The sequence below is a fragment of the Mytilus edulis genome, chromosome 1 (assembly GCF_963676685.1).
Source record: "Mytilus edulis chromosome 1, xbMytEdul2.2, whole genome shotgun sequence".
Classification (NCBI taxonomy): Eukaryota; Metazoa; Mollusca; class Bivalvia; order Mytilida; family Mytilidae; genus Mytilus; species Mytilus edulis.
This window is the reverse complement of record NC_092344.1, coordinates 88,760,223-88,773,961: the sequence shown is the minus strand read 5'-3', so window position 1 is coordinate 88,773,961 and position 13,739 is coordinate 88,760,223. Positions and strand designations below refer to the sequence as shown.

Sequence of the window (13,739 nt, the reverse complement as noted above, 5' to 3'; positions counted from 1 at the left end):
TTCGTCTACCTCACAAAATCTTGTTAGGCACTATAGGCCCTAACAGATCTATTCAACAAAACACTTATTAAAAAATGATTAAATATTAATGACAGATTTTTGTGACATCATGTACAAGAAATTAAAATTGAACAGTTCTAATGATTCTCTGTCCATTTAAATTAAAATGTAACATTTATGAACAGAAATATGTTATTTTGCAATAAGACATCAACTCAACAACAGCCTTAGGTCTATACCATATGCCAAACTTCTGACAAAAAAAAAGGTCATGATTTCTACCAACCCCTTGTGTTTCACGAAATGGGTATTTTAGGGCTCTACCTTGAGCCATTATTTTTGTTCACATGTAGACTTAAACTGTGACATGATTTGGGGATTCAGAAAACCATACATACTACCAGTATTTAAATAATACTACACAAAAGATAGTCTGTAGCTACTAAGTTAAAACACAGGAACTCCTTATTTTACTTCTTTAGCTTTATTCACAAAATCAGATGCAACATTCTGTGACAAGAGTTTTTTTTTTAATTGTGAGAATTTTACTTTTTCTAAATTCAATTAATTTCAATATAAGAGGCAGCATTTATTGTCATACAAAAAGTTTCTAGGTCTTCACTTGTTCCAATCTAAGAAGTTGAGATTGGTCTATATTTAAATATTCAAAAGTACCCATTACATCAAAATTACTTTCTTATGAATTTAGACCAGCACTTCTAATTTCCTAAATTTTACAATTCTGTACAAGGTCTTTTTTTTCTTGAGAGTACCAATTTAGCAAATATAAAAATGAAAAATTCAAGAACATATTAAACCAACATTTTTCTACAAAACACAAAACTTGGTAAACATGAATAAAAATAGTTCCATATCAATAATGTCATTATGTCTCCTCTGTATACCTTTTTTTAAAGATCTAAAGTATACAAGAATAATAATGGGTGATACAAAACAACTTTGCCACATAAGCTAGTCTACAGCTTCCATATCTGTGTAACCCTGTGGATGAGTTTCCTCTGTATCACTGATAGAGCTATTGTCACTAGCCTGGTCCATTACACTAATACTGGATCCAACTTGTAGTCCACATGTTTTATTGTGCCCTGATTCAATCTTTATAAAAGTTTTGACCCCAGCCTGAGCCTGAGACATTTCACCAAAGTCATCAGTTAATTTTTCAGAGTTGTCTCCCATATCAGGAAAATCTTCACCCATATATAATAAAGAGTCACTATCTTTAGTTGAGTCTTCTTTAGGTTCTGAGCTTGAGTCATTTGTAGTTGAACCTTCCTTACTAGGACCTTCTTCATCCTCATCATCATACAAGTCTATTTGTGGTGGGGGACTAAAGGGTGTACGACAGCGATAGAACAGAAGATAGGCACCACGTGAGACAGCATTCTTTTCATGGCCTATTGAAGACACTCTGCTGTCATCACAAAGTCTCCAATCTAAAATACACATACATAAATAAATATATGAACATAAGGAATTCAAAAGATATATTCTTTCATCATGCACAGAATAATAAATTTGAAAAGAAAGCAAAATGGACAAAAAATATATGAACTAAATTATAAAGCATCTAGAAATAAGTTTTTTAAAAAGGTAAGTGATAATATAAAATTGACAAAAAATTAAACCCTAGTGTTTTCATCCTTCACAAAGTTTACTAAGACCTTACTGTGTTGCATCACAGAAGCTAAACTGCTGTTCTTTCTTACATATTCACAAAAAAGAGAGAAATTTGTAAAAGTGGATGCTAGGACCATTTGGACATCTGACTACAGGTCAATTTTTCAACCTCCTTACAACTTAGGAAAAGAACATTTAGTGATTTTTTTTATCACATCAGAACATTGAACAATGCCTTTAAAATAATGGTGGAATACTGCTTTTGTCTTAAAACCAAGTTACACTTTCTTTCAATTCACAATAATGTATAAATGATATGAATAAGTAAATAGTATAAATACACCCAAAACCTCGTGAACTCTTTTTAACTTTCTTTTATAACATATCAGAACATCTCAAAACTGTGTACCGTAATCAGCCTTGTATAGTTCGCACTGGTACATAGTCCGAACCCCCTTCTCCCCTCGAAATTTTTGTTAAAAAAACTTTTTGTAACTATTAGAAAAGGTCTAATGAAACACCAGTAATTTCAAATCGTGTGTGGTTGTATGTGGTAGTTTCTTGAAAAAAAAACTATTGTCCACCATCAAACAGTAGCTGAAACTGCTTGTAAATGATTCCAAAACCATTCACAATTGTTAAAATAAGTCTAAATTAAACAAAAAACAATTTAGAAAAACTTGTTTATGTTTAAACCGGAAGTTTCAAAAGCATGTGTAAAAGAAGAGAAAAAACTGTGAGAGTTGAAATCCGTACATACTAGATATCAATATTATATGACTTTGAAAGTAAAACAGTTCCATCCTGATGTAAAATAGTGTTTAATATATCTATCACATTAATGTTTGAAGGGTTTTAAGCTAATAAATACATATTAGTCAGTATGGAACACGAAAACAAAATGTATAATAACCGATAACGTTTTATAATTTACACACCGTAAGCTGATTTACAGGGCTTTCCATTGAAGCCGGTAGCCGGCGGAAATCCGCCGCTTACGGTGGCTTCAAGTGCCGGCTACTTCACTGCCAAAAATATAAATTCAAAAAAGAAAAAAATATCTTTTTCAAATGTTTACAGGCAGCCGAGAGACGTATATTGTCGCAAAGTCGCGGTCACGATAAACAAGAATGAAAAGTCAATGTTTACCTTGGGCTAAATATAGGCAATATAGTTCACATGAATTCAGGTTACTGATTGGTTATCTATTTAAAGTCAGAATGCATCGTTTCTTTTCAAAGATAACAAGAGAGACGTTCCGGTGGTCATTGAACGATAACAATAGAGACGTTCCGATGGTCATTAACTCTGCTTTTTTGGGCTTTTAAAACGTGAAGACAATCAGATAGGATGACAATCTTATGTTATGGAATAATATTAGTCAAATTAAAGAAAGTGTAGTAGATCATATTGTTCAGAATCTGGAAAACAGTATCTTTTGAAGTTCATTTTTCAAAGCCCACGTGGTGTTCAAGGAATCAAGGTCAAAAACGAAAGTAGAATCTCAAATAAATAACATTTCCAAATGATTTATGTATCCGACTTATTGAACATTTTCCCAAAAAAATAGAAAATCAGGGGATATATCAATTTTCTGTCAATGCTTGAGAAATAATTGTATGATTTAAATACGCGTAACAGTCTTTAGAGAGAAAAGGGGGGTCTTTGTTTACAAATGCACGTAGTTATGCAAAATAAATCGATCAAGATTTCTAACAAACCGGATGATTATTTAAATAAAACTCCTTTAAAAGTAAATGAATGTTAGGCATAAGGTAATGAAAATAAAAAACTGACATAAAAAAAAAATGAAATTTCTTTGAGTTTTTTTTTTTCTTTCTTTAAATTTCATACATAAAAAATGGTCATTTGAAAGATTAAATTAGGTGCCAGGAGATTGCGAGAATGCAGGATTTTGCTCTATTTATGCCAGAGCTTCTGGGGGCCTTGAGCGGCCCCCAGACCCCCTGCCGTAAAGCACCAAGCTTACAGCTTGGTGGGCGTCCGGCTTCGCCGAACGCATGTTATAGCCGCCTATAATTTTAATTCAGCCTTCTACTTCCATTTCAATGGAAAGCCCTGGATTTACGGTTGTCGTTTTCACCTTTTTTGTACAGTTTCATTCAAGCAGATACCAGTTTATTTTATAAACAATGCATTTAAAGAAACAAGAAATTTGTTGATGAAGCGTTTAATCTTTAAATTTATCAATATTAATTTGATATTGAATAATAATAACTTATGAATATGGATTAGGTATAAATATTAGTTTGAAAAATGATAAGAGCGCCCTCTACAATATCAATAACAAACATGGCGGAACGGTACAAACAACCTCGCGAAATTTGATTTTTGGCTCTTATTTCTTGCTTATTGTTCTCTATAGTCCGTACCCCTGCTGGCAGGGCCAATTTTGGAGAATAAAACCCAGAACTATACAAGCCTTTTAATGGTAAACACCTACCAATTTCATTTTTCTTCGGGTCTATGGTATCAGAACATTGCACAAATGATGTATAGTGTCCACCCAGTATGCCACCATAATGATTCACAACTGCATATAAATCATATAATGGTGGAGGACCACCATCATGACCTTTACCAATCAGATAGGGTGACAAATTTAAACCTCTGTAAATAAAATTATATATCTGTTAATGATTAAGTTTTAAATAATAAATATTTTTCATTTGTAAACATGTATAACTCCAGAATGGCTCAAGTGACACCAACAAAATTCAAAGTTGATCTGTATTTTGTGGTAATTAGAATTGTGTTTAAGTTTCATAGCATTTGGTTGAGGCAAACTAAAGTCAGAGAGCAGAAACCAAATTTAGTATGTATGGAAGTACAGATGGACAAGGGTAAAACTTAATGCCCCCCTCCACAGCATAAAAAAGTAATGATCCATTGGACAGATGCCCACAGGTTGTATTTATTAAAGATTCAATGTATTATTTCAAACCTATCTACACAAACCCATTTTCAAATTGCTTTCTTTGAAATTTCTGACATTTCTTTTTGCATGTTGTCATTTGATTGCTCATAGGTTTGAATGTTCAAAACAGCAAATTTTATTATTTTTCATTTATAAAGAGGCATAACACAAGAATAGTGACAACTCCTGAATTCCAAAGTGATTTGTGTTTGGTAGTAATAAGCATCTATAATACTAAAATAACGAGGTCCAATTTGTCAGCCGTCATCGGGTAAAAACGACAAATCAAACAATTCATCTTTATATATAGCTAATATATGAAAATGGTGTAGATTAAAAATGACACCACTCCAGACCCCTTTGTTTTCCTCATAATTAATATTGCCAATAATTAAAAAGTTCCCGGTCGAATCCGATACCGATACCAATAGTATATTCACCTGTTACCTATTACCTTATCTGTATGTTCCGCATCTGACAGGCGCACCACCAAACTGTGTATTTAGGATTTTTCTATATACACGGGTCATAATCATAGGGTTGACAAAAATTGTTCCCTATTGTAGTATTTTAATCAATAAGACTTTCTAAGATAACAATACGATTACTAAAAATCTGGACTTAAAATAAGGCGTATAGGTACAGTTTTCAATTTGTTAGCTGGCATGACGTAAAACAGTGAATCAAAGAATTCAACTTTATTTATAACCAATGCTGTTGATTTAAAATACTCCATTACAGGACCTTTTGTTTTCCAAATAGTTAATATAACCAATAGTTGATAAGTTCCAGGTCGACGGGTTCAGACAGGAAGATTTGAAAGCAGAGAAAACTGTGTATCTTATAATCGGCATGACTTTATCAGATGACAATACCAACACTAAAATAAGGCTTACGCATATTTATATACTTTAATTCGCACAGACCCACGATATCACGGGTGTGTTCTAGTTGTGTATAAGTTTCAAAACATTTGGTTGAAGCAAAGTAAAGTTAGAGTGTGGAAACAGCAAATTCCGATTTTTCCATTTATAAAGGAACATAACTCAAGAATGGTGAAAGTGACGCCACACAAGCTCAAACTTGGCCTCAGCTTGGTGGAAATAAGCATTGTGTATTAACCGCTGATCCAGAATTTGTTTGTATCTAAGTATTCAATATCATCATTTGCATCTCTTGGTTACATTTTGGACATATTGTGTCCAAAGTTTTCCTTAAGCTTTTAGATCTGAAAATTGCACAAAATGATCGTAATTTGACTTTTTATCCAAAATGTGCTGACTTTGGAACCTATAATGTACTCTTTATAAAAGATTTGTTTAACCAAGTAGTAATTAAGGCTTTTGAAATAGACCTATGTAACAACCAAATCATGACCGTAATTATATATTATCCATGTTGAAATTTAAGACCATATTTAGACAGCAGTGAACATTGTCTTTTAAGTACAAACCTTGTTGGAAATTCCACCATTTTATCAATCTTATCTCTCCATATGAAGTTTCTGAAGGAAAATCTTTTCAGTTGTATTATCACAGTATGAGGAAGTCGCCATATAGACATTTGTTTTGTAGCTTCTCTGTGTTGTTTACATTTTGGACAGTACCTAAAACAAAAATGGAATAAAGACATGTCACTGACACACTTTGACCCATCCTTTAATTATCCCAAGCAGTCATAAACCTTTATATCTTGGATGACAATCATAGTTCAGTCAGTTTATCAAAATAATTGTTAAGCCTTAGATAAAAATCTCGGATTCTGTATGTCTTACCACTTTCTATAAGAACTATAATAATCACAAAGCTCGGTCTTTGTTGAGAACTTCTGGCTCTGTATGTTCAGTTATTTTACTTATAGCACTAAAATTATTACAAAGCTGTCTTGGTTGAGAATGTTTTGTTTAACCAGTTATCTAAAGTATTTTTCGTTTGTAAATAATCACTTGTTCTAGTTTGCCTACTTTCAAAATTAGTTGATTAGGCAATGTTGTATGCTTTTAGTCCATTGTCCACTCAATAATATATTTATGCAGCTTCATCTGAATACAGAATTTTTAATTCTTACTGTCGAAACAGTATATTACCAGAAAATAAAAGGATTTTATTGGCTGAGAATTTCTAAATTTAAGAATGACCAATTCTTACTGCCAAAGTAGCTTTTCTAAAGATAATACTCACAAATCTGCATCTTGGTTGGTTTTAGTAAATAGACATTTCATTTAAAGATAATATGAACAACCCTTGAGTGAGCCTTAACTGATGCTCTTCTGACTTAGAGTATCAGTTTTAAACTAAGTACATCCTTTAACTGGGTTGAACAGTGACTGACACAATTTTGTAAGACAATACTCACCAAGCTTCATCTGGGTTCAATATTTCTGGTTCTGTGAACAAGTCCAAACATTGCTCTAAAGTAATACTATTACTTTCTGGAAAATAAAAAGAGACATAGAAATTTAACTGGAAATCAATAAAATTGCTGTTTCACATTTCAATCATATTTCAAAACATCTAACCTTTGTTAAAAATCATGTAATTTGTAAACAGTCTATTAAGCTAAATCTATTTGTTTTATTGAACTGTAAAGTAATTAGATTTTCATTCAGTTAAAAATCACAATGAGGGTCAGTTAAGAATAAATCTTTACAACAAAATGGATATATTTTATGATGATAATGGTCAATCTATAATTTTGACAAGTTGTTATAAACGAGTGATACATGGATCTATATCTAATGAGTCTTTAACTGATAAATATTAATGATTTGAATACTGTAAATTCAGAAATTATTGCATGCATTTATTATTGCGATTTTGTCATTTTAGACTTAAAAAAAAAATCACAATGCAAGTTTAAATTATTGCAATTATAACACTCTCATTTTCATAATAATAAAAACTTTGCAATAATTAAATGAGGTTACAGTCATAATTACCATCATCAGTTGATCTGTTAAATGTGGAGTCCTCTTCATAATCCTTCAAATATATTCACAAGTTTAATACGTTGAAGTTAAAAATCATAGCATAAAAAAGCTTCCATTAAATAAAATGCAAAAGCAAAAGAATAAAACAATCTTTGTTGGTGATTTGAAAACTTCTCCTCCCTCTTGACTAATTATCATAGCTTTAGATTACAAACCGATAAGATAGATTTGTAGAATTGCTGGTTTGACCAAGTTTGGGATAAACATGGTAATTGGTTGGGTAGTTGTACTTTCAAATTGGTTTGTTTTAATTCTTCTTATCAATTATATATATTATTCAAATGAGAGAAATGAGAATTTAATCTTTAGGCGAAAAAACAATTACAATAATTAAACCCTATTTCTCATTTGAAATGATGTCCTTATTAGTTGTTCACAGTCTCATTATAATCTATAATTTAACCTTTTCTTTTGTGTTTCCATTTGCCATTTTTCCATAAAACCAGATGCTCCGCAGGGCGCAGCTTTATATGACCGCAGAGGTTGAACCCTGAACAGTTGGGGCAAGTATGGACACAACATTTAAGCTTGATACAGCTCTGAATTTGGATTGTGATTAAATAGTTGACACAACATAGGTTTCTGACACAGAATGAATGTGGTCCAAGAACTTAAACTTAAAAACTTAAAAATTTTAAATTGGACATTTACCTCTAATGGTCCAGGGCTCACGTTACCAGGCGACTTGGACGAAGAAGTCGCCTTTTGACCGTCACTTCGCTTTCCCCGACCCCCAAAAGCGAAATCAAGTCGCCCTGTTCTTGACGATACTCGCTTTCAGTCGCTTCCGTCATCGGACATTTTCAATTTTTACCAAGTTGATGAAACATCAATTTTTTATTGATAATTAAAGAAATTCAGACATAAACGATCCATTATCTTTAGAAAAGAGGTTGAAGCATTGTCTTCGCAGTGTGTAGCAGGTTATTTGATAAAAAAATACAACTTTTTATCACTTCATGCATTTTCGCAAGTTCCGGTGCTTGTTACCTGGTTACTCGAAAACGTACATCAACCTAAATTTCGGCGGCAAAATAAGTTTGTTACTTCATTTAAACGTGATAAACGTTGCCTCCAGTAAATGTTTAATCCATTTATTGCATTAAAAACGTCATGTTCCTTTTCAAATAACTTGTCAAACATCGTTTATTTTTGTAAATTTTCTTGCATTCGTCCGCCATTGACTGATTTCTAAATTACGGATCTGAACCGGATCAGCTATGACCGAAATCCGTACTTTTACAATAATTACTACGGACGCAGTGACAGAACAGCTGACAGAAGAATATTGATCCCAAAGGGAAAAATTACGCATTCCACACACTTTTGGTTACATCTAATTGATTGGTGTATATAATTCCCTATATTTTTTTAAGGATTGTTTCAAACTATTGATTAAAGTTGCTTAACTCTGAGACTATTATACTAATTTCAATATATTATGGCCCAGCTTAATAACTTTTATATTTTTTTATCAGAAACACTGAATTTCATACACAAGATAATTTTTAATTAAATTGTAATAATGATATATTATAATTTCTTTACATTTTTTAAAATAATTTTTTTTTTAGTGCTAGATATTTAGTAAAACTTAAACAACTTTTAATTTCAAATGTTTCGTTAATTGTATTTTTTTTACTCAGATATGAATTGAACAATATAAAAAGAAAATTATTTACATATAGCCCTTTATACTATTGTAAAATCCAAACATTGTAGCGCACCGCGCGAATGAGCACTTCTCCCTATCAGTTTCAAAAAGAGAAGTCACTTCTCCCTATAATTCTGAAGTAGTGTGAGCCCTGATGGTCCAATATTTAAAATCTAAAAACATGGTTAGATTCAGAATATCATAGAACCCCAAGAATTCCATTTTTGACGAAATCAAATAATGTTCAATTTTAGACCCTTTAGACCTCAATGTGGACCAATTTGATAACCGGGCCCAAATCTTAAAAATCTAAATACATAATTAAGATTCAGCATATTGAAGAACCCCATATATTCATTTTTTGTTGAAATCAAACAAAGTTTAATTTTGGACCCTGATTTGGACCAACTTGAAAACTGGGCCCATAATCAAAAATCTTAGTACATGTTTAGATTCAGCATATATCAAAGAACCCCAAGATTTCAATTTTTGTTAACATCAAACTAAGTTTAATTTTGGACCCTTTGGACCTTATTGTAGACCAATTTGAAAACAGGACCAAAAATTAAGAATCTAAATACACGGTTAGATTTGGCATATCAAAGAACCCCAATAATACATTTTTTGATGAAATCAAACAAAGTTTAATTTTGGACCCTTTTGGCCCCTTATTCCTAAACTGTAGTGACAAAAACTCCCAAAATCAATCCCAACCTTCCTTTTGTGGTCGTAAACCTTGTGTTAAAATTTCATAGATTTCTATTTACTTATACTAAAGTTATTGTGCAAAAACCAAGAAAAATGATTATTTGGGCCCTTTTTGGCCCCTAATTCCTAAACTGTTGGGACCAAAACTCCCAAAATCAATCCCAACCTTCCTTTTATGGTCATAAACCTTGTGTTTAAATTTCATAGATTTCTATTTACTTATACTAAAGTTGTAGTGCGAAAACCAAGTGTCTTAAGACGACGACGACAACGCCAACATCATACCAATATACGACCCAAAAATTTTCAATTTTTGCCGTCGTATAAAAACAACTTACAATCTCTTTAGTTTGGACCAACACATAAGAATCTAATTTGTCATTGTTCTTCCAGTCCATAGACAAAAATTGTCTATATGTCAGATCAATTGGAACATCCCCTTTATCTTCTATTCTTTCTCCATCAGGTCCTTTTAGACTCACTCCTTCTTGATTGACAGGTTTAACATAGAACAGCTGTGATTGTCGTTCAGCTTCCATAGATTGTATACCTAAAACAGGTTTTGTTGGAATGACCTTGGGCTTGTCAGTCTCTACTGGTGGGTCAAGACTAATAACATTATCCTGTGCATTGTCATCAACAGGAAGTTTGAAAGAAGTGTATTCTGGGAGATTTCTTTCCTCTGATTCATCATCAGCATCATCACTAAGCTGCAAATCTGAGTTTACAATACAGGATGGAATATTTGTGGCACTTCTGTTAGCACTTCCTGTATCTGTCACATCAAGTGCACTGCCAACATTAGCTACAAGACTTGATCCAGAGCTGCTAATCTCACCAATGTCTGCCTCACCTTCACCTACATGTTCCTGGTCTGCTGTTATAGTACATGAGCTGCTGCAAGATGATTGGCTGTCTAAACTACTCATACTGCCACTTGATTGGCTACTGTTACTTAAATTTGAAGGTGAAGGTTGACAAGACATTCTGCTGTCAGTTTTCACAGGTGGTTGGAAGATCTCAACTGAATATCTACAAGAAAAAACTTCATGAAACACATAATAAATAAATTTCGAACTATTAATAACTTGTATATAAAATATCTAAATTTAATATATATGTATCTTAGATTAGGAGGAACACATCATCATCAATATATTTGCAATTATTGTGCAAAGTTTGAATTTTGATAGATAGTTACAAGACCATAGGTCATAAAACTTTACTTAGTAGTGAGAGCACAAAATTTGTACCTGAAACACAAAATCAAGTTTTTTGATTGGTTGATTTCCGAGTGAAATGTACTCTAAAGACATTTTGAATAAGTCTTTTAAAATATGTATGTTACCACTATAGAATTAAAGTAACTTTTACCTTGCATATGCTTCCATGAGTTTACAGATCCTGGAGAATGTAGCCCTTGATTCAGAGATGCTGATGACAAAAGGAAGACCTACAGGTTCAGGTGATTGTTTACAGTGCATCTTATGTAATGGCCAGTGGTTTTTCTGACACTGTCTGAAATGACAAACAATATCAATAAGGCAAAGGATTAAATTGATTCAAGAAATTGAAAAGAAATTAGACTGCCTTCTACTCTTTTATTAATAAACTGTTATCACAGAGATATGTCTCGCCTTTTTGTAATTTTGATTGTGCAAATGTTGAAATCAAAATAGCAATACTTTAACATCTTACACAAGTTATGCAAATATTCAAAGTCAATGAACCATGACTGAGTAACATGGCTCAACAATCTCCATGTAAATGAGATGTGCCAAAGCTAATACAATTGCATACCAATTACCATTGACTTATAATAAGTCGTCCCCAAACCTAAATACAAACTTTAATTTGTAAACTATGTAAAAGTTTCAAAGTCAATGAAGCATAAAGAGGGGGTGGGGCTATATAATCTCCATGGAAACGATACTTGCAAATACCAATAAATATGCATACCAAATATCATTGACTTAACATTAGCTGTTCATCTTAAACTGATCTAATCACAAACTAATACATGTAAACTAAAATAAGTTTCAAAGTCATTAGATTGTGACTGAGGGGCGAGGCCAAATATTCTCCATGGAAATGTAATGTGCCAATGCTTATACAACTGAATACCAATTAACATTGGCCTTCCACTAATGGTTCCCCTTTGACTGACCTAATCACAAACTCATACATGATAACTTTGAAAAAAATTCAAAGTCAATAGACCATGACTAAGGGGGCGGAGTCAAATCATCTCCATGTAAATGATATATGCCAATGCTTATACAACTGCATACCAATTATCATAGACCTACCACTTGTGGTTCCCCATAAACTGACCTAATCACAAACTAATACATGTATAATAAGCAAAAGTTTTAAAGTCAATAGACCATGACTGAAGGGGCAGGGCCAAATAATTTCCATGGGAATGAAATGTGCAAATGCTTATACAACTGCATACCAGTTATGATTGACCTACCACTTGTGGTTCACCATAAACAAGACCTAATCACAAACTAATACATTGTTGACGCCATCGCCGCCGGAAACATCATACCTATGTCTCGCTTTTTGACTCCGTCAAGGCGAGACAAAAACATTGTGGCAAACATAAGAAAGATCATGAAATATACTTTTCCTCTAATTTCTTATTTATAGCACAGTATAATCTACATTCCTGTCTTGCAATTTGAACCTAAAGAGTAAAAACCTGTAGATTATATATGACTAAATTTGAAGATAAGTTAAAATATTCTGATATTGAATACAGACCATATATTTTCTGTTTTTTTTTTTACTTCATACACTTAAATGTTTACTGCCCACTGCCTACTATCCTTTGTAAATTCCCACTATTCACAATATTTTGGTTTGTAAACTTTTCATGACCAATTCAATTAACTGCCCTCAGCCTTCTGTCCTTTGAACAATGTAAGTACTTACTGATCACAATATCCTGCTTTATAACATTTCATGCATCGTTTAAGCTTACTGCCCTCTGGACATAAACTTCGACAAGAAGCACATCTGTTTGGAAGCTGACTTGGAAGGACTGTTCTCTGTATATAAATAAATATTCTTTGAGACATCTAATAACTTTGAAAGCATAACATCTGTTTACTGTCATATCCATATTTTTAATTACATAGCCATGACAACCCTATTACATGTGTCAAAATAATTATGAGAAACAATTTTGTGCCATCTGCCACAACTTTCACACCAGGAAGCCCTATTTATTAAAAAGTTTTGAAAATGAAAAATAAAGTTGTCTCAATGACAAGTATTGATAGAAGCAATATTTTTGTGTTGCCTACCCATGATTATCTATTTTGTAACTTTTATACTTAGGCCACACCAAATTAATTAGTAGTTCTTTGGAAAACCTGCACCTATATTGCCGAAATTAAAATAAAAAAATAAAAATAAATTTCCCGCACCTCACCTGCCAAAACCAAAAAATAAAAATAAAAATAAAATTCCCGCACGTTGAAAATAAATCCGCATTTTCGACGAACTCGATTCCGGTATTAAAAAAAATCTTTATCAATTAAACGTTTGAAAATATGCAGTGTTTGTCATATGTCAAGCATATTTTTGATTCTGATCAAAAAAGTTGCAAAGATGGAAAACGTGCTGATTGTTTCTGTGGTGAAACATTCAGACAAAAATAACAACAAGGCATACATATTAAAAAATACGGCAACACAAACAAAATGTCGGACATTCAGGGAACTATATCAAGAAGCCATTGAACGATGTAGCGATGCACAAAGTGAGATTATTAATATTAAAACCATACAAATAAGTAAATC

The 13,739-nt window shown here is 32.4% G+C and overlaps 1 protein-coding gene across 1 annotated transcript in view; it reads right to left on the bottom strand.

Moving 5' to 3' along the window:
• The window catches only part of LOC139493958 (ubiquitin carboxyl-terminal hydrolase 19-like), a 39,921-nt gene that overhangs the window by 1,712 nt on the left and 24,470 nt on the right, over positions 1–13,739 (bottom strand). Inside the window, exons 19-26 of the mRNA XM_071282130.1 lie at positions 12,868–12,983; positions 11,302–11,445; positions 10,266–10,959; positions 7,515–7,557; positions 6,932–7,007; positions 6,030–6,182; positions 4,103–4,269; positions 32–1,454 (exon numbers count right to left, since the gene is read on the bottom strand). Of these exons, the coding sequence (XP_071138231.1) occupies positions 973–1,454; positions 4,103–4,269; positions 6,030–6,182; positions 6,932–7,007; positions 7,515–7,557; positions 10,266–10,959; positions 11,302–11,445; positions 12,868–12,983 (1,875 nt within the window). The 3' untranslated portion in view covers positions 32–972. The remainder of the gene's footprint in view (positions 1–31; positions 1,455–4,102; positions 4,270–6,029; positions 6,183–6,931; positions 7,008–7,514; positions 7,558–10,265; positions 10,960–11,301; positions 11,446–12,867; positions 12,984–13,739) is intronic.